This window comes from Neopelma chrysocephalum, unplaced genomic scaffold, assembly GCF_003984885.1.
Source record: "Neopelma chrysocephalum unplaced genomic scaffold, ASM398488v2 Primary Assembly neopelma1_94, whole genome shotgun sequence".
Taxonomy (NCBI): domain Eukaryota; kingdom Metazoa; phylum Chordata; class Aves; order Passeriformes; family Pipridae; genus Neopelma; species Neopelma chrysocephalum.
Genome location: NW_020897756.1, coordinates 3350374 through 3372335, shown reverse-complemented (window position 1 = coordinate 3372335; position 21962 = coordinate 3350374). Strand labels below are relative to the sequence as shown.

General features: G+C 41.7%; 1 protein-coding gene across 13 annotated transcripts in view; it reads left to right on the top strand.

Annotated features, from left to right (window-relative positions):
- The window catches only part of PTPRT (protein tyrosine phosphatase, receptor type T), a 443814-nt gene that overhangs the window by 155401 nt on the left and 266451 nt on the right, over positions 1 to 21962 (top strand). For all 13 annotated transcript variants that reach the window (XM_027693979.1, XM_027693977.1, XM_027693980.1 and 10 more), the window contains exons 3-4: positions 14192 to 14463; positions 20398 to 20479. In XM_027693979.1, the coding sequence (XP_027549780.1) occupies positions 14192 to 14463; positions 20398 to 20479 (354 nt within the window). The remainder of the gene's footprint in view (positions 1 to 14191; positions 14464 to 20397; positions 20480 to 21962) is intronic.

The following is a 21962-nucleotide window of genomic DNA, read 5'->3' as shown; positions in this document are numbered from 1 at the left end:
TGTGTTGGAGAGCTGCTCTTTTTGTGAAGTACATGAAGAGCTTGCCATTGCTTTCAGTGGAAGAATTAAGCTGAGGTTTTATGCAGGAATCTACTGCCAGTTGTAGCTTGGATCAGGAAGTGTGTCAAACACAGAATTATAGAGTGGTTTGGGTTGGAAGGAACCTTGAAATCACCTTATTCCACCTCCCTACTGTGGGCAGGGACACCTTCCACCAGCCCAGGTTGCTCCAAGCCCCGTCCAACCTGGCCTTGGACACTCCCAGGGATGGGGCAGCCACAGCTTCTCTGGGCAACCTGTGCCAGGGCCTCCCCACCCTCACAGGGAAGAATTCCTTCCTAATATCCAATCTAACCCTGCCCTCTGGCAGTGGGAAGCAATTCCTCCTTGTCCTGTCACTCCCAGCCTTTGTCCAAAGTTCCTCTTCAGCTCCCGTGGAGCCCCTTTAGTCACTGGAAGGAGCTGTGAGGTCTCCCAAGAACCTTCTTTTCTCCAGGCTGAGCAGCCCCAATTCTCTCAGCCTTTCACATAAATGTAAACTTTGAGGATAAAAATGCTATTCTACTTTAAAAAATGAAACGGAGTCTGCTAAGAATGATTTCAAACTGTAGTGTGGACACTTGAAGTTGGGGTGAAGAGAGAACTTCAGAATAAGTTAAGAGGTTTATTTAAATCTCTTAGCTGCAGGAAAGGAGAACTGGTGAGTCAGTGAGAACATCAGTAATTAGCTGCTTCACTTGGAGAAAAATGTACACTTGAGAGGGTCCAAATGATTACTTTGCACTAGTCTTAATTCTAGAAATTACCATGTCTTTTTATGGACCTTTCTCTTGGATGTCAGACCAAGGCACTGTCGTGCAAAGGACCAGTTTTGGTGAGGAACAGCAAGACTTTGATCATCTGAGGAAATTTTTAAGTGAAGTGGCTGTCCTGGTAATGTGTTTTTTTCATAGCTGTTTAATTGACAGTGCAAAGAAGAGCAGTGAGATTTTTTTCTTTCTTTCAAGAAAATAGGATGATCCTAGAAAGCTCGGAGGGAAAATTATTGAAACAATAACAAATAGATGAATCCACTTAGGCCGAGTCCAGCATGGCAGACTAACCAGCAGAGGCAAACTATGACTTTCTGTTGTGCAGAAATTACTGTGCCAGTGTAATAATGGATTAAAACTGGATTTACCAGAAATTTCGAAGCTTTTGAAACAAATCCTCAGAGTTTACTGTATAAAGTAATCCTCAGGGGGAAACAAAATTCTCTGTGGGGTTTGAACTAGTGGAGACAGCAAATAGTCAAATGTGGCAGAGGGTTAACAACTGGTTTGTCACGTGGTTGTCTTTACCTGTTAAATGAAATCCTCTTAGTTCAATGTGTTTATGACCACATAAATAAGTCATTTTGCTGTGGCAGGTACCATGTGGGGAAAAAGGTGGGTTTAGATGGATGAAGGAACTTGGCAGTTAATGATATTTGAAGTTTCCATCCGAGCAGTGGTGTCAAGTCAATCTGCCATCCCCTGCAGAGCTCAGAATGGCTCTTGTAGTACCCTGCCCTGGTGGTTTTCAGCAGGAAAATCTGGACCAGAAAATGTGATTCAGTAGATGCCATTAATTTCTAATAAAAATTTAACAACGTGCATAAAACACTGTTCGGTTCTAAATGAACTGCAGTCCACAGGAAATAAATCTCTCTGTACTTTTGGGCCATTTAGTAAAAAATATTTACACAGGCAAACAGCTCAAAAAAGCACATGGGAGGAACAGCCTTTGTAGATACTTGTAATCCTGTTACTGAATAATATCAAAAAGAAGTGAATAATGATAAAATATTGCAAATTATGTGTCCTTTCAGTGTTCTGAGCCTATTTGATTAAAACAGGGGCACATACACAGTGGCTCAAAGGCAGCATATTTCAAGCTACTCAAAGAAATGTCTTGTACTGAAAAAAGTTCAAGTTATTTAAGCAAAAATGTTTGGGAAGTTTCAGTAACTATCAGATGTTTCCTTAAATAATAATTAGATTTTTGTGTAATGATGGATCTGGTTTGATAATCTTGAATGGCAAGTGTATGTTTTGTGGTTTTTTTGAAGTACTGTCTTGTGGTGTGAACCAGTCACCAAATTAATAACTTGATGGAGAAATATCTTCTATTTGAATTAAATTAGTGTTTTATCATGGAGACCTTCTCTGAGTGCCAGGATTGTTGGCAACTGAGCTACTCCAAGGTAGCATTTCCTTTTCTCTCCTTGCAAAGTCAGTCAGTAACATCCAGCTAGAAGATGTGCCCCTGAACAGTGGGCAGCCCTGAGAAAGAGGGTGCTGCCAGTAACCCCTTGTTCAGGTTGCTGTAGTTATAACAGGAGTTAGGACAGGCAAACAAACATTGTGTTTAAAAGAAAAACCTGGTCTCCGTTAGTTCCCGTGGGAATGAGCAGATGACAGGGATCACAGCTGGTGAAACCGTGGGTTGGGATGACTGAGGCTCCTTCCTCCCATGCCAACACACCCCCACCGGGGTCTGCACCAGCCTCTGCTTTGGCACTTCAGAGCTGCTCCTTTTGAGAAATGGTTGTGCTGCCACACTCTGGGGTGGCTGGTGAGATGGCCTGGATTATTTTGGGATTCTCTGCGCCAGATTCCATCCCCGGCTATTCCGCAGTGCCCCCGGAATAGCAGCACCCGGAGCCTGGAAACCGAGCTCAGCCGAGCTGAAAGTGGGATGCAAAAATAGCTCAGCACATAACCTGTAACACAGGCTGGGTTTGGAGCTGTGGTGTTGGTTCCTTGAACGTGCACAGAAGTGACCATATGGTTGGAACACAGTTATGTAAAAACAAACTGTTGAAGAGACAATTCCTCATCAGACGTCGTTTGCTGGAGTTGCCTCTTGGCGTTGTTTTTAATCTGTGTTTTTCTGCTACAAATATAAAAGGGAATAATCCCTCTCCAGTCTCCTAGAAAATGTTACATATACAAAACATATGGAAATGTTTCAGGAGTTGCAGAGATCATAAATGTTGGCTGGCAATGTGGCTGCGTGCCTACTAATGAGACATTTAATTCTGCCTGACATGTAAACCACTTCTGATACTCCAGAATTATGTAATAAAATATATTTAGCTATTTGTCCTTAATGATTAAGCAAAGAAGGAGGCTGATGTATTGAAAATAAGTATGTGCCTGAACTCTGGAGTTCAGTTCTTCCCAGGAAAGCCACGTTTTCAACCAAAATACTTCTGGCAGCTGCCTTGAAGATGCCAAAGGCGCTTCTAGAGCGGCTTTCACAAAGTCCTTGTTGGTTCAACCTTTAGTGTCCAGCTGGCCCAGTGATTTAGATTTTATGTCAGTTTTAATTAAACACAGCAGCAAGAAGATAATCACAGTTTATTAACTTAGTAAGAGCTGTCTTGGCTGATGGTCTCTCAAGGCACTGGAGACACAGCAGGCCTTTTTTAGACCCAATAGGCCAGTGCTGAGAACCTTGAGCAACACCAGGGCAACCACCTGATAGGGTGGCTTTAGAGTAGCCAAATTAAACCAAAATAAATTGAGCCTTATTATGAACCTGGAGCCATCCATCCACACAACCATCACGAAGGAGGCTGCATGGAACAGCCACCTGCTGCATCCTTGGGAAGGGAGAAGAAGGCAGAATGCAGTTTGTAGTCTGTGTCCTTTAGCTTTTAAAATGTTGCTAGAGGAGAGAATCAGGTGAAAATAAAAAGATGCGTTCAAAGAAGAATCAGAGTTGGAAAATAAGGTCACCGCAAAATAGAAGTGGAGAACAAAGGCTGCCCTGGCAAAGGAGTGTTGTTGAGTTTGTAATGGCTTAATTGATCAGCCACTGTGTGTGGATAATGCAGAACAGTCTGTGAGGATAATCATGGCTTATTAGGGGTTTCTTTCGTGTCTTTTGAACATTACAGATATCAGACATTACTGGGAAAGAGAGCATTTGAAAACAGAGTTTTTAATCCTTATTTTGTGCATGTCATGTACATTTAGGCATCTCAAATCGTGTTTCTGCTGACAGTTTTTTTACTGAGGAACAACAGACTTTTTTTGACTTAGTCTTGCTGCCCCCTGTGAGGAGCTTATGTTGCAATGGCCAAGATGCAGTGATTTAATTATTGAGTTGCTTGTATTCACCAATCTAAGACACATTTTCTTTGAATCTGTATCTACCTGCTTGAAGAGATTTGTATTTTTAACCATTGTGTTTTAACAGGATGCAGAATTTAATTTTTAAAATAAGTACCATCTTTGGATACAAAGCTGAGGGATGCAGAATAAGTAGCAATTACTTTTTTGAGGAAGTCTTTACTAATCACCGTCTCTGAACTCCCTTATTGTTGTTATTTCATCCTAAGAGAGTTATTCAGCATCTTATTATAAATGATGCTCATTACTGGCACAGGTTGCCCAGAGAAGCTGTGGCTGCCCCATCCCTGGAAGTGTCCAAGACCAGGGGCTTGGAGCAATCTGGGCTAGTGGAAGGTGCCCCTGCCCACGGCAGGGGGTGGAATGAGATGAGCTTTAAGGTCCCTTCCAACTCCAACCATTTTACAGTTCTGTATCTTGGACTTACATTTTTGATGCAAATTTTTCAGAGGGTGTTTATTGAGATTTACTGAAATGCTGCCATTTCCACGAGAGAAAGTTCCATTTGGCAGCAGATTATGCCACAGGTTAAATCAGGTGAGGTCAGATTTGGTGCTCAGCTGAATCCTGAGCCTTCTGGAACAGCCTTAGTGTGAGAGGCTCTGAGCAGAGGCAGACTTGTGTCCCTACAACTCATTTCTGTGGGCCTTCACTTTCAAGGCTCAGCTGTAATAAAGCTCTTGGGTGCTAAAAACAAGATTTATGATGTCTATAAACAAAGATATTATGTTGAATTATTCCCTCCCCCTTTTTTTTTTTAATTTGCCCATTCAATAACCTAAACATTATTAAGTGTTTAAATCAGTTGCCCGTGTTTTACCAGAGTGGTAGGATAGTGATTGGTAGGATAAGTAGTTGTCAGGCTGCTGGAATTAAAAAGCAAACAAACAGTTTCCAGGGTTTAGTTTACATTTTCATCAGTTTTGAAAAATGATGTAACAAAGATAATTAAATTTGCAGAGAATTCTTGTCTATTGTTTACAGAGAATTGTATGTTTATTATTATAAGATGCCTTTACTTGATAGACTGTTGTGGCTCCAGTGCTAATGGACCTTTTGCTTTTTATAATAGCACAGCCAAACAATTCATACCATGTTTATAAATAATGGAATAAGGACACTGGTGAGGGGTACTCCTGCAGTGACCTTAGCAACTCTGGATGCTGGCAATGAATCTATTAAAAAGTTTTTCACAGTTGAGATTTATAGAATTGTTTCTGATTCTACAGCACACACAATTTTTTGCTTCTCAGTGAGCCCAGGCTTTCAGTAATTGGACTTTGGTTAATGAAAAGTTTATGAAATGTGGGAAGAAAACTCTGGAAATAACAGTGGAGCCTAGAGATAAGGATGAGATACACGTCATGTAAGGATATCCCATCCCTGGAAGTGTCCAAGGCCAGGTTGGACGGGGCTTGGAGCAACCTGGGCTAGTGGGAGGTGTCCCTGCCCATGGCAGGAGGTGGAACTTGGTGACTTTTAAGGTCCCTTCTAACACAAACCCATTGTGTGAGTCTGTGATTCTGTTGTTTGCAGAACAGTTGCCACGTGGCTGTAACTGCAGAGCAGTGGTGCTCTCCTGAGTTCTCATGAACAATGAGAATAAAAGTTTGAGTTTGCTGGTAAGAGGAAAATGTGGTTTGAATGCTGATGCTGTTCTAGCAAAGAGCAGCTCTTTGTGTTGATTTTTCAGGGGGGAAGGACTGTGCTCTGAGGTGCAGGTGGGACAGCAATGCTGGATCACCCTGCACCCTGAAGTGAGAAATTTTGTCACGAGTCTTTGTGATAAACAGTGCAGTTCTCGTGATAGACTAGAAATGTCAGATGTCAGTGCTTTCAGGAACTGTCTGACCCATACCTGTCTTTAAAATAAGCTTTTCTGGCATGTTGAAGCATAGAGAAGTATCTCTGCTGTGTTTGTGTCCATACAGATGAGAATTAACCTTTTTGTGCTGATCTTCCCCACTGGGTCTAGTGGGGTGCCATACTGAGTGTGGAACACTGAAAACCACTCTGGCCTGTAACTGAGACCAGAAACCAGCAATAGGGAGAAGCTGTGATTTTTTCATTGCCTTTTTTATTTCTGTGGTGCTACAGTCACTTTTCTTGCAGTTCTAGATCATGCTTATGTGACAAATTGAGACAACCAGAAGCCCCTCCTCTGCTCAGAAGTTTCCCCTTGTCTCCACTGTGTTGGATTCTCTCTTGCTCCCAAGTGCTTCTTCTCATTGCGCTTTTTATGAGAGTTCTGCCTTCACGTTTCAGTTTCATTTTCTTGGGGCCAGTGAAAAAAAAATTCCCCATTTGTCACTGAGGAAATGAGGAAATCAGAACCTGAATGCTGCTTGTTATCTTTATACTGCAAATGTGCCAGTGTCTCTCATTGCCTGTCCTTGGAAAGGCCACAGGACGATGTGACCAGGAGTTAGACATGATGTTACATGATAAGAAGAATGCTTTTTAACAGCAGCAGGGAAGGAGCTGTTTTCAGGTGGTGATTTAAATACTCTTGCAAGGTTAAAAGAGCATCCCATTAACAAACAGGCTCCTTCCCAGCTCCCTGCTTCACAGCCTCCTGCAGCAATCCCATTATCTTCCTTTAAGCCCTCTGCTAATTAGGCACTTGTTGGTTTATCAGTCATTTGATCACTTCCCATCTGGATTTTGTAGTTGAAGAGGGTTTGGTGACTCTTGATCCACCAGCAAACCACTAAAATGTGATTTTTTTTCTTTCTGTGTAATCAATTATATTTTTTTTGTCTTGTTTCTTCTCTCAGGGGTTTAATATTTCCCATCTAAATTGCAGATGATGCAGTAGAAGTTTCTTGCTTCAGCATTTACATCAGGGGTGGATAAAGGGCAGTTGTTTACTTGGCTGGAGGCCACTGCTGGGTTGGGATCATCTTTCAATGTCTGTGGGTCACCACTATTCAGATTTTGGAAAAGACTTGTAGAAGGAGTGCAGTTTGATAACAAACTACATGTATTTTATGGGCAGCAGTGTCTGGATGCCACTGGAATTCAGTGGAATCAATGCAGAAGTCTGCAGCTGACAATTATGAACCTGTGGGAAACTTGGTTTTCCTAGTTCTGAATCTTGTTCTGTGATTATTTGGTTTTATATATAAAGCAAGAGAGTTGCACACTTGTTCCCTCCCAAGGATATTTTGGCAATGAGCAAACCAGACCACTTTTGTCACACACCTCATATCCCAGGGGAAGATTGGTGAAGTGTTTATGCCACAGTCTTCACTTTCTATAAATAATTAAAGCAAATATTTGCAGTGACTGCAGTAATATGGCATCAGTCCTTTTCTAAGAAGATTTTTCATACAAAAAATTCCCCCACAATTCTTTTCATGACATTAATTTCCAGAAGAAAAGCTCTTTACAAATAATAGACCGTCTCTTTAAAAAATACTTCCCTGTTATCCAACAATTTCCCAGGTGAATGAATTGTGCTCGTGAATGATACTAAACTCAACTTGCCATTTATATTCATATTTATCTGTGAATCAAACTCTTTTTATTTCACTAGTAGATTAATTCAGTATGACTCACATTTGAGAAATAAAACCCATGGGTCTGATTTTGTCCTCATACTTGGAAAAGGGATATGATTATGAGATACACCTTGTTTAATTCTGAGTTTGTACAAATGTCGATGTCTGTAGTACATCAGTCAGGGAAAGAGATTTCTGAGCTTTGTTCCCTTGTTATACATGAATAGGGATATAAAAATGTGGGAAGTGTGGAGCAGGTAGGCAATCATAAATTTTCATTAAAAAAGAACTACAGATTAAGTGACAGTAGCTTAAAGCAAGTGCATAGAAATATTAATTTATTTTATCCATCACAATGTATAATTAAACTCTAGAGCTTGTTGACAGAGTCTTATCCCAGACTGACTCAAGAAAGATGATGGGAAGAAGATCATTGTGTAGCTATTCAATGACAGGGATAGATGGAGCTTTGACTTTAAAAATCTTGATATTGCTGACTGTTAGAAACTTGAAATGGTAAATTCTGCTTCACAGTGCCCTGATTCTTGTGTTCTGCTTAAAGTGGCCACTTGGTCACTACTGGAAACCAAGTGTTGAGGTAGATGGACTTTTTCTTATGTTGTCCTTAAACATATTTTTTCATAGTTAGCATAGATAGCTTTCAACATATGTTCTGTGGCATCCAGATTGACTTGACAGTATTATAAATATGTGCTTTACCAAAAGTTCTGCAAAAACAAGCTGTGTAGACTTCACTAGGAAAGGTTACCTGGCTGGCAGAGGGGTCTGCACTTTGACCTGTCCTTCTGTAGTAATATTTGTGGTTCAGGGCTCCCAGGTCAGTGTACAGGACAGTGAACTGGCTCTGATCCTAATCTTAGTCCACTGGGGATGAAATGCTGGGAAAGAGTCAAAGCACCCCTGCAAAGGGAAATCACACCTCCCAAATCCATAGCTACCTACAAGGAGATTATCGGGAATATTCACCTTAGAATCTTTACTGCAATGGGTGCCTGGAGGATGTGACAAAAGGAAACTGGAACGACAGGTTTTGGACTAAATATAAAGCAAAACTCTGAGGGCAGTCAGGCAATGGAGCAGGTTTTCCAGAGAGGGTGGACAATCCCCTTGGGAGGTTTGGAAGAGTTTACCATCAGTGGTGAGCTCACAGCTGACTCTGCTTTGAGCAGGGGATTGACCTGAGGCCCTCCAACCCAGATTAGTCCATGTTGCTTTGTTCTACCTTAACAAGGACAGGTGCCAGACTTATTTTCTTGGAGATGAGGTTGTTCTTTGGCAACGAGCAAAACTGTGTCTAAAAACATGCTCATGCACCTGATGGAAAACCCGTTTCTTTATGTTGGGGGGGGGGGAAGTTTGGTCTTTAAAAAAAAACATCGTGTGCCCGAGTCTGGTTCTGAAGGTTTTCGAAGTCTTGTTTTGCAGTTGAGCATTTTGACAGCCTTCTTTTCAAGTTTACATTCAGCCTTTAATGGTTGCTGTAATTTCACTTTTCAAACAGCAGCAAAGCAGCCCCAGCCGAGGTCTGCTGGGCGATGACGTTCCTTCAGCTGTCATTTGTCAGAACACACTCATGTAATGTTAATGAACAATGTGCAAAGCCATTAAAAACTCAATTACAGCTTTCTTTTTTACTGCAGACGTGAGGGAACGCAATCATAAAGTGCTGATGTGTAAACACAATGGCCACCATCTGCTACAGAGCAGCGCTTCAGCTCCAGAAAGACGGGATGTGTTGCAGATGCATCAATAATAGGACGCTTATCAAGGCATCATTATGCACCAAGCAGGGGAAAAATTGAAATTTATGGCCAGCTAGAGAGCACTTCATGGTTTAATCCCCCAATTTTCAGTGGTATGTTTAATAACTAGGAGAGAGTGGCGTTTTATGTTGCTGCCGTTGGAGCGGAATTTTGAAAATGAATTTATTTACCCTCTTCCCGTCCTCCTTCCTTCTGACTGATCTGGGCATAACGCGTTCATTTTTAGTTATTCAGGGTAAAACCAGCAAGATATTAATTAATCTAACTTGTTGATCCGGGAGCACCGAGTTTAATTGACCTGATATTCAATTTGTTTTAATGAGCTTATGCTTCTGTATCAAATAAACATAGAAAATAACTTTTACACAGCGTGGATAAGCTTTTCCCCCCCCCCAAACTAATTTTTTCAGTTCAGTGTTGACTTTGACATTTGAACTTTTCTGGATGGAAGTAAACAAAACAGTGAGGCTAAATGATATTTTTGTTTCTTCCATTACTATTTTTCCCAGTTGGATATGCAAAGCTCTGAAATAAGAGTTTCTCCAAGATACCTTTTGTTTTATTCAGATTCTTGCCTGGAGACATTTAGGAGGCTTTCAGTCATCTGTTGATCAATAATTTCCCTTTGTGACATATTAATTCATTCCCCAGTTCTTTGTATAAGTGGAGAATGTGAAAAGTGACTTGTTGGTGCCAGGCCAGATTGTATCTCTTTTATTTGCACGTACAGGCCTATAAATTGGGAATAAGTCCCATCAGCTTGAATTCTGTGCTCAGCCTAAAGAAGGCTGTCAGATTCTGAATCACAATATGTCAGTTTTTATTAAGGATAATAAGGAAAACCACAGTTGTCTTTAAAAGGCCAGTTTAGTTTGGTTTGGTTTTATTTTTTTCCTATTGGGAACTATTTTTATGATCTCTCACCTGCCCCTAAGTGGTGGATCCTGCCCAGACAAGCTCCGCTGGACATGGATGTTTTTAGTAGGATAGTGGATCTTGGAGCATGCAGAGCAACTTTGTGAATGTCCCAGAGGAGAGGATACCTGCTCAGGTTCGCTCTGTGACAAGAAAAATGAAAATGTGCATGTTTGGAGGCCGATTTACAGGGTATAATTTATTCACAGCTGAATTTTCTAGATCAGCACATCCTTGCACCCACTATCAATGACTGTCCTGATGGAACTCTGAGTTTCCATCCCCAGCATGGCCAGGCTGGAGGTGGCTCTGTGAGACCCTCTGGTTTGGGCCATGCCTGGACTAACCATGGGAAGGGTTTGTGGTAGGAGCTGCCACACCAAGTCCCTGCAGAAACAAGGCCTGTGGTACAGTCAGTAGATGACAAACTCATTTAAACCCAGAGTGAGTACTTTCCTGTGACAGACACGGTACTATAAGTGGAAATTTTTCATCTTTTCCACTGTCATATAAAATCATGCCTCTTTTCAGGACTTTTCTTGAGGCAGTTATGTTTCTTATACTGTTTCCTCCTGTGTCTCTAGAAGTGTTGCATTAAAAAAATCATATGCTATAAATAGGAAGCTGTGAATAATTTGCCCGTGACCATTGTTTGTAAGGCTATTTTTTAGGAACTAATTATTTTACTAAGTGCTTTTTGGTGCATGAGTACTTTACTTGCTGGTGTTGTCAGTGCTGGATTCAGGCTCCACACTCTCCCCAGAATTGTCAGCAGCTGCACAAAAGGCTGTTGTCACTGCTAAGAGATTGTGATTCATTTTTTGTGGGTGGCGAAAAATAAAATTGTAATTATTGCTTGGAACTTTTTATAAAAGCTGATGTTTTTTTTTCTCCCAGAGGAAAGCTCGTTATTTTTATATATGAACCTGTAAAAGTGAAACACTGCCTAACTTTTTCTGTCATTGCAACACTTACCTCCCCCTGTGCAGCTCAGGGCTATATTGTGATAAACAGTGCAGGTTCTGAGTAGCTCTTTAGGGTAGGATAATCTACATATTATCCAAATTAAAAAGAGTTGAGAAAGATGCCCAGAAGTGGAATGCTGTGCCACAGGATCCAGTCAATTATGGTGTAAAAACCCATTTTTCTGGGTTCCTGTCCACTGTAGGAGGCACTTGGTCAGAAACCTTGTGGATGCTGTGCCCCTCTTGGCCATGCTACCCTTCCTCAGCAGTTTTTACAGGCTTTTCTCCCAAATTCCCTGGAGAAAAGTGGTTCTTGCAGCTTCTCCTGCTTTATTTTTAAGGGAAGATGAGACAGGCCATGTATTGACAGAGATTATGGAATCCTGGAATGGTTTGGGTTGGAAAGGACCTTAAAATCATCTTGTTCCAGCCCCTGCCATGGGCAGGGACACCTTCCACTAGCCCAGGTTGCTTCAAGCCCCGTCCAGCCTGGCCTTGGACACTTTCAGGGATGGGGCAGCCACAGCTTCTCTGGGCAACCTGTGCCAGGGCCTCCCCACCCTCACAGGGAAGAATTTCTCCCTGATATCCAATCTAAACCAACCCTCCTTCAGCTTAAAGCCATTCCCCTTGTCCTGTCCCTCCATCCCTTGTCCCAAGTCCCTCTCCAGCTCTCCTGGAGCCCCTTTAGACACTGGCAGCATCTCTCAGGTCTCCCTGGAACCTTCTCTTCTCCAGGTGAGCACCCCCAGCTCTCCCAGCCTGGCTCCAGAGCTGAGGGGCTCCAGCCCTCGTGGAAGTGTCACCATCAGACTTTTACAAACCTGGTTGTTCCAGGTTTCCACCCTGTTGCCTCTCCAAGCCCATTGGCAGTTGTGCTTTTTGATAATTTATTGTCTCAGGTCATAGAAACAGAACTCAAATTTCAGTGTCTTAAAAGTTTAGTTTATTTGGGTAGATTTTTAAGAATAGTCTGTGTGTGGTACGTGCTGAAGAAGAGGATTTTGTGGTGAACTGGTAGCAGAATTACACCGGCCTTGGACATTTGTCAGGATCCTGATTATTGGAGAGAAACTCTAATTGAAAAGTTTGGAGTCAGCTCTTACATTTCTCAAAAAGTATGAACCTGGAATTTCTTGATTTGGGTCCATTTTGGTTTTCAGCACATCAAAATGAAGGACAGGATTGCCAGAGACCATCTTGCCTATAAATTTTCCTGTTTCTTGTAGAGCCTCTTCCCCAGCTGTGCTTATTGTACTCGAATTTTCCAAGGTCTTTAGAGTGTATGATTTTTTCTTTTTCTTTTTTTTAAAGATCGACTTCCTTCTGCATCTGTACTTGTCAGTCCTTTACAAAATGCACAGATATCATATAAACGCAGGGGAAAAAAACATTTTTTTTGTGAGAGAAAGTTGCTCATACCTGTTATAAATTTAAAATATGTGACTGCTCACTGCACAGAATTGATCCAAATGTTTGTGTGGTCACCCTGCTACGATGGGGAATAGGGAAAGTCAAAAGGTCAGAAGTGAGACAGGACTTTTCAAGCTCAGTCTTCTGAGCATTGTACATTTGTAGCATTGCCTTGGCAGCAGCATCAGAGCTGAGAGTGTCAAGAGGACTGTGCTTGATGAAAAACTCTCATTCCTGGCTGCTGACACACAGAATTCCTCCCCTGTCCCGGTGTCTCAGTGTTTTCTCCGTCTTTTTCTGAGTGTGAGTGTCTGTGCCCACATAAGGGAGATCCTTTAAACAGAATTGAATCAAATAACTCTGATAATGTTCTGCCTTATTGCCAACATTTGTCACCTTGATGCATCTGTGAGGAGATGAGTCGAGGCACGATGTGCTATAAAATAACTGCCTGATGAATCAGAATGCGAGTTCAACATCAAGTGCCGTGGTTAATATGATGCAAGATTCCAGGTGAACAAACTCATAAATTGCCTTACTATATATTCCCCTCCCTAAATTCAGCCTGCCTTCCCTCCTACAAGAATAATTGGCCTGTTGCATTATTACAAGTCGAGATTTTGCTCTCCTGCCAACAAACCTCATTCGTCTGGGCTCTGAAAATTGGGCTTTTCTCAACACAGCCTTCAAAACTTTCAAGAGCCAGGGTTCACAGGCGTAGGTTGGCATGAAGTGGGCAGGGGCATGTGGGCAAATATCAGCTGAGAATTTTGTCTGTTGTTGGAGTTTTCATATTAAATCACAGAATTGTTAAATCTGGAAAAGACTTTTAAAGATCATCAAGTCCCAGTAACACCTCCATGTTCACCACTAAACCGTGTCCTCATGTGTCATGTCTACACATTTTTTGAACACTTCCAGAGGTGGGACTCCACCACTTCCTTGGACAGTCCATTCCAGTGCTTTACAAGCCTTTCCATGAAGAAATTTTATCTAATATCCAATCTAAGCCTCCTCTGGTGCAACTTGAGGCCATTTCCTCTCATCTTGTCACTTGTCACCTTGTATTAAATATGCCTTTCAGGGGCTGTGTGCAGTAGGAGAACCTTGTTGCTGCTTGAAGGGGGAATGGGCTTTTGTTTGAAGTGACTGTTTTATCACAAGATGCTAAAATAACACAAGCTAAACGGTACTTTTATTTTGATTTTTTAAGTTACCCAACTAAAGTGGTTCTAGTTGGCCCTGAATCCACTGGTGTATGTACCCTGCAATTTTAATATCCTTTCATTCTGTTACCTAACAACGTGCATCAAATAGCTGGTTTGAGTTCTTCAGATGAATGTTGTGGTTTTGTGGCTTCTGAGGGAATCGCTGAGTGTAAAAACGGAGCTGTTTACACTGAAAAAGCCAAGCAAACCCACTTTCTCTCCTCCTTTGGCTCTCCCCCATAGGCTCCTTCATGATGGTGAACAGCTCTGGGCGAGCATCAGGGCAGAAAGCCCACCTGCTGCTGCCCACCCTGAAGGAGAACGACACCCACTGCATCGACTTCCACTATTACCTGTCCAGCAGAGACCGTTCCAGCCCCGGCTCCCTCAACGTCTACGTGAAGGTGAACGGGGGCCCCCAGGGCAATCCCATCTGGAATGTCTCGGGAGTCGTGACAGAGGGATGGGTGAAGGCAGAGCTGGCCATCAGCACCTTCTGGCCACATTTTTATCAGGTACGTGTCTGTCGTGTTTTTCTCTCCCTTTCCTTTGAACAGCCGTTGTTAGCAAGAGGTGTTTTGTAAATCAACTCTCGGCTTTTTCCCATCCAAATAAATTCATGTATAGTGGTTATATCTTGACATGTTTCTTCCCACTTCACCCTTTCTCTTTAGTTGTTGTCAGGTCACAGAGTGATGGATGAGAGTCAGATTATTAACAAGTTAAAAGCCCCTTTTCATGATAGAATGGGCACATAAACCAACTTGTATTGGCACTTCCCATGGCCCTGTGTAACTGCAAATACAACTGAGTTTCTAGATGTGTAACTGTACTTTACATAAATTTGCCTAAACTATTTTTGGCCCTTGGTTGGTTCCATAAGAAGGAATATTTCTTCACTCAGCTTTACATCTGGACTTTTCCTGTGTCCATATGAGGGGGTAGCATAATAAGCTACTAATAAAATCTTGTACCATGGTATCAACATAAGTGTGTTCTTCACCAGATCCTCAGTTCCTCTTCTTTTTAGCATTTCTTGTAACATAGTTTTATTTATTCTGTTAAAATTTTATTTTTAAACCAAGCATGAAGTAGAGGAATGCAATGAATAAGTTGGTTTTCTGGTTATATTAATTTTATATCTGCTTGTTAGTTGCCCACTTCAAACTTCATGTGGCAACTTAGCAGCCATTGTTTTAATTTTAGTTAGATAAATTTGGACACAGTGGACTCATGTACTTCTTGTTAAGTGTTAGAGGAGTATTTTTGTGTTGTTTTATATTCAAGACACACAAAAGAAAAAAAGCCTGGCAGGTAATTGCATCCTAAACCTTGCAGGAAATTTGATGTACATATGATACTAATAAAAGACATGAGTGAGGTAGGAATTAAGACAGAACAAACTATGAAAAGGCAGCAAATAGTCTGTGGGTAGAAAACAGCAGGTAGAAAAGCCTCTTTTTTTTTTTTGCTTCTAATAACTGGGTAGGAGGTCTGTAAAATCTGAGCTGAAGCAGAAGGGCTTTAATGTTCTGAAAGAGTCGTGGATATGGGCAGAATCCATGAGAGGAGGGGATAAAGAGATGCAAATGTGTGCAGAGTGGTGTTTTAAGGGCAGGGCACAACTTGTCCCTGTTCTGAAGGCTCACACTGAAGTGCTTCTGCTCCATCTGAATTAACGGGAACCTGCTCCTGCACCAGAATTTGCTTCCTCGGAGCTGCTCCCTAGAGATGACAGGAATGATCTTTCACCCGTGTAATCAGTGCTTGAAAAACCTGGAGAAGCCAGTCTGATCTCGCACTAAGAGGGATCCTGCTCTCAGATATATCAGTAGTAGGCTTCCTGAGCCTCACTTAGGTCTTTTACAAGTCCTTTTGCAGGTCAAGTTTGCTTTTCCTGGGTAAAAAAAATCCTTTAAATCAAACAAGACTTTTCCACTGCAGCGCAGAAATGAACAGTTTGGAAGGCAGCAGTAACTGCCCGGGAGTAGCTCCTTCCTGGAAAATGCAAGGGGCTTCTTTTTTACTTTTTGGTGAGTCAGAGTGATGTTTCCTTCTATTTATACTTATATTATTATTCCTTAAGTGTGGCTTTTACAATGTGAGATCTGTCCCTCTATTCTGGGGGTCTAGGAGACTGATCTGTCTTCAGTCTCTGATTTTATAAACTGTCTTGCTGATGGTCTGCAGTCCTGTGAGCTTCTGCGTTTAATCGAGGTTTAAAAAAAATATAAAAATAAAGAAAACAGAGAACTTTAAGCTTGCAAAAACGAAGAGGAAAAATTATCAGTATTTGGCAGCCTGAAGTAGCACTTCTTGCTAAAGGAGTCCAGAGGTGGCAGGACAACAAAAGCTTGGGTGTGTGTTGCTGTCTGAGGAGTGTCTCCTTTCACACTCAGGGTCTGGGATGTGCCACTGGAGTGTTATTTAATAAAATCCCAGGATGGTTTGTATTGGAAGGGACCTCAAAGGTCATCTAATTCCATGTAGAATTCCCATAGAATTGTTTGGGTTGGAAGGGAACCTTGAAGATCATCTCAATCCACCCCCTGCCCTGGGCAGGGACACCTTCCACTAGCCCAGGTTGCTCCAAGCCCCGTCCAACCTGGCCTTGGACACTTCCAGGGATCCAGGGGCAGCCACAGCTTCTCTGGGCAACCTGTGCCAGGGCCTCCCCACCCTCACATTTGCCATTTATCTGTCAGCTTCCAATGAAAATTGCAGTCCTGGAGAACTCTTTGTCTGCAAGAGGCCTGAGAGCATGTTCTGTGTTTTGAAAGCACTGAGTAACGTGGGAAAAAACAGCATTTATCCTAAATATTGAAGTGTGCATCAGGCAAAATGTGGATTATACTCTTAATGCACAGACACCTCACCATCCTGAATTGTGATGTGCATCAAAAATTCAGTCAGGAAAAGAATCCTGGAGCTCTCTGCCCTGGCTCTGGAGCTTCGACGAGTACTTGGAGCTTTGGAGATGGGACTGGTGGAAAACTTATCCAAACCATTTGCCAGGGGTCATGTTTTAGGTCTGGCAGTTCTTTGCAAGGGTCACAGGAGTCATCTGGCTGCAGAAACACTCTGCTGAGACAGAAACGTAGGGCTGGTGGAGATTTATCATGCCTGCCCTAGAGTTACTTGCACTTGGATTCCCAGCCTGCAAATGGTTTTAGTGGAACGAGAAAAAGCTGTTAATAGTTCCTGGAGAAAGGTAATACTTGTAATCTTGAATTACTGCTCGCCACGAGGATGAACTCAGTCCCAGAATGCACCAAGGGCAGCACTAGAGCCTGGCAGGAAGGTGTTTTTTTTGATGTATAGCAAGGAGTGTTATTGATCCAGGCCTGGAGAAAACTGTTGTACCACAGCAGATGAGCTGCTAAGGCAGACATTGTGGGTAAATCACAGCCCTGAAATGTGGGGCTGTTTATTGGTAAGGAAACATGAAATGGCTTTGTATTTGCAGTTCTCAGGAGCATTTAAGGATGTTTTTTTAAGAGTGAAGCTTGGTATTTTGTCATCTTTATTAATTTCTGAGAAGTTCCTTAAATGCAAGGCGTTGTTAAATGTCTGTCTCAGCCATTCTGCTGCATTTCCAAATGAATTTAAAAGGACATGAGCGATACTCAGTGTGAAATTTGCAGGAATGGGCCCCATAAACATTTATTCCTGCCTTTTCCTCATGTTGGGTCTCAGTTCCCTGTTTTTAGGAATGCCTGGATGCTTCCAGGCTTCTCACTTTGATAGAGATGCTGCAAAACATAGAAAAAACCAACAGTGTGGAAGTTTGAACTGGGAAATAACAAGAATATCCGAGTGTAACACAGAACAGAGAATAAAATAGTCAAACAATATTGCTCAAATTCAGAGCAATCCTCTCCTCAGTGGATTTTGCACCAGTGTACATGGATTTTTTAGAGGTTGACTGTTGTTACAGGATTAAATTACACTGTGCTGTATTAAAGACTTTGTACATATTGGGAATTTATCAAAGACAATTCTCTGTGTATCAGTGCCTACTCTTGCCACACACTAACAGCTGATGCCAATGCCTTGGAGTAGTTTTCTTCCCAAGTTCTTGCAGGAAGTTGAAAATCAGTTTATTGTGGCTTTTGGCTTCTCACAAATGCAAAACTAGAATAAGATTTTGTAGCTCTAACGTTGCCCTTTAATTCAAGCCTGAAGGGAGTTGCAGCAGTGCCTTGCGTGACCTTCCCAGTGAGTGTAATTTTTATCAGGAATGACATTTAATTTCTGAAGTAATTATGATTTCCATACTAAGGGCTCCTGTTTCACACTGTTATTTTATATGGTCCCTAAAAAGCCTATCAAGGACCTTGATAACACAAAACACTTGTTGACAGATTCTATCTTCCAGAGACTTGCTGCTTCCCAGGGCTCCCTGGACAACCAGTCTCCTCGTTGTCCAGTCTCCTCTGGAGCAGAACTTTGTTTCTACAGATTGTTAACACTTGAACTTTTCTTGCTTTGTATCTTTGCCAGTTCATTTTTGTGTTCTACCTGTTTTTATCATGTTGTGTGGTTGGGTTTTTTTTATCCTGAATGTATTTCAGGAGATCTCACATCTGGCTGTGTTTTGAATCAGGGGAGCAGATCTTAGTCATGAAAACATGAGTAGGAATTATGCTCTGGAAATTAGTAACAGCAATTCTGCACTTAGGAAGGACATAGTGGTCTATATTCAGAGCCAGGGCTTGCAGTGAGCAGCATTTCAGCAGTTGAACCTCTTACTGTATTAAATCTTCTGATTAAGGAGATGAAGAAGCAGCTGAACAGTGACAGACTGGAAATGCCATCTTTTATTTAAAATGAAAATAAGTGTTGAAAACTGGTTTTAAATAGATAACTTTGTGTTCTGGTAGTGAATTTTGGAAGTTACAAATTACTGAAATCCTTCCTCCTCTGGAACAAGGAGCTGCACTAGAACACTGCTGTAATGGCAGTAGCTGTGCCAGCTGAATGTGTTAATTAACTCTGCCCTTGAAAACCTTATACTTGTGCAAAAATGAGCAGTTCAGTACAGTGTGAACATTGCTTCAATAAGATGGAATGAAACTGGGGATATCCCTTTCCAATGCAGGGACAGAATCCATTACACCTCCACCCATTCAGGGTTTTAATGTGGTAAAGGATAGCACTTCATTCCTTGGGGAAGAGAATCGCTAATTTGAGGGATAATCAGCCTGCAATTTTCTTTTTTCTGTTGCAGTTTAACATTTCTAAGCTTCCCATTCCTTACAGAGTCATAGCATGATCCAAATTGGAAGGGATCCATAAGGATCATGGAGCCCAACTCCCTGCTCCTTGCTGGACTACCAAAAACCCAACCTGAGAGTGTCCTTCAGATGTTCCATGAGCTCTGACAGGCTTGGTGCTGTGACCACTTCCATGGGGAGCCTGTTCCAGGGACAGACCCCCCTCCCAGAGAAGGACCTTTTCCTGATGGCCAGCCTGACCTTGCCCTGACTCAGCTTTGTTCCATTTCCCTGTATCCTGTCACTGGTCACCAGAGCGAGATCAGCACCTTCCCCTCCACTGCCTCCCTGGAGGAGGTCAGCAATTAAATTAATTTTAATGATCTCTTTATCAGTTTTTTAGCTTGGTTGTTTTGTTGGGTTTTTTCCCTGCACTCCTGTATATTTTTAGTAACAGGATACTTCAGGGCAGCTTTCCAGGTAAAAATCACGAACCAATAGGGCGGAATGGTATTTTTGTTGATCTGTGATTGAATATCTGTCTTTTCAGACCCAAATTAGTGGAATGCCTTCATTATCCTGATAATAAATAAATAAATAGGGAAAAAAATGCTAGTTAGTGTACCATTAATGTAGTGAAATGCTACACGTGGTTTTTAAGAATATTCCTTCTCAGATCATGATATTCAATCCAGAGTAAGGCAGAAACAACTTATTATATTTGGGTGAATCTTATTTCAGTCCAGTAACTGGAATCCAGTGTCGTCCTTTGCTCATAATTTGCTTTCTAACCTTTCAAGGGCCTGCATGTCCAATCAAGATTTTCCCCAAGAGAATCCAGGCACAGTTACTGATTCAGTAAGAGAATTCTGTTCATGTACAGCTTTCTCCATTTTTTCCAAGAACAAGATGTCAAGTGATTATTCACTAATGTTCTTAGACCGGTGCTTAAAGTGAATATAGGTGTGTGTATGTACACAGGGTACCTTTTGCTTTTCCAAATCAGAGACACACACAGTTATCTCTAATCCTGATGAGTGCTGCTCTAAATTTTTGTTTTCCACACCAAACAGATTTGCATTGTATGTACAGACTGAACTGCCCTGGTATCCCTTTGTTGTTAATGATTAAATGCCTTGAGTGACTCAGACACTGGAATAAGAGCAGAATATGGTGAAATGATTAATGTAGGTGTTCTTTTTAAGAAATTTTTTCCTTTCTTTTGTGTTTCAGGTGATCTTTGAGTCGGTGTCTTTGAAGGGACACCCCGGGTACATCGCAGTGGATGAAGTCAGAGTTCTCGCCCATCCATGCAGTGAGCACTCCTTGTTTTTCTGACTGTATTGATGTGTTATATGCCAGGCTTTGCAGTCTGAAGGAGTGATTTACTCCACTGGGTCAGCACTAAAATGTCTTATATCCCCTCCAAGACCCCTAAAGACACTCAGACTTGCATAATTACCCAACTATGCTTTGCTGTGCAAACGTCTCTCAGTCCCCCGCTAGAGCCAGGACTTCTGTGGAATTCTCTCTTCCTGTCATGTTATGAACACATAAAACTAGTGGTTTTATTATTTTTGAATCACATTGCTGCAGAAAACAATCTAAAAAAAAGGTTCTCATAATGACCTGTGTGAGGTTGACTTAAGAAAAGAACCACCAGATTGTTTCAGTGTTTCTTTGGCAAAGGGCCTGTCCCAAAGGTCAGTCTCTCTCAACAAATGTTAAACCCAATCCGCACCCCCTGTAAAGATATTAAAATAAATCTTATTCAGAGAGTGGACTTGCACAGGAGTAGAAACTAATGTGGGTTCATTAAGTTGTTCATAAATGTTGGTGCTGTGTTTCTTCTATTGCAGCTGCAACAATAAGTTTCAATTTATTTAGTTATTTGTAACATTTAAAGAAGTCTTGAGCCCTTGTCTTTGAATCTGAACTTGTTTGGTTTCTTTATGCACCTACAGTGTGGCTTGAGGACTTTGCCTATATTATGTATATAATATACAGTTTATTGTAAAGATGTTTTATTTACAGCCCCTCTCACTGGCTCATGGTTTCAGTAAACCAGTGACAGCTGCTCACAAAAACAAAACATGTTGATGGAGTGAAATCAAGTGGTTTTCCTGCAATCAGAATGTCAAAGAACAGCTGCCATTCAATGTGACAGACATGGTTCTGCTCAAGTTTAACAGGACATTTCTGATAACTGCAGGATGGTTAATTGCTGTTTAAGTAAATTATATTTGTATTTACCATGTGCTCGCTTTTGGGTGCATTTACTTCATTAAGAAATACTTACAGTCTGTATTAATCAGATGTTGCTGATAACTGGCAGCATCCAGGCAAATCCCCAAATGGTCTGTGTGCCTTCACAGCCTGCTGGGTGATGGCTGGTCCCTTCACTGGGAAAGAGGCCACTGAACAAACTGTGGGGCAAAGCCTCAACAAGAAAATTAGGGGATTTTAAAAAGTTAGGCAGGATGCTGTGTTACACTTCATTAAGTAAACTGATTTTGAATGATCCATTTCTCCAAGTATATTCAGGTCCTTCTTCAAATATGAGGGCATTTTTGCAGATTTAACACCAAAATTATTCAAAAAGGGTTGTTTTGTTTGGTTTTTTTAATCCTTTTGCAACCTGCAGCACACAGAGGTCATTACAAGCTGCGAGTTCTCTGCAGTCCCTGTAAATGCTTCTCCTCTTGTATTCCCAGCGTTGCTTTAGTTGTTCAGCAGTGACAGTCACCAGGGTAAATGTCACCCATTTCCTTGTACAGGCTTTGCCCCTCAGGCTCGTT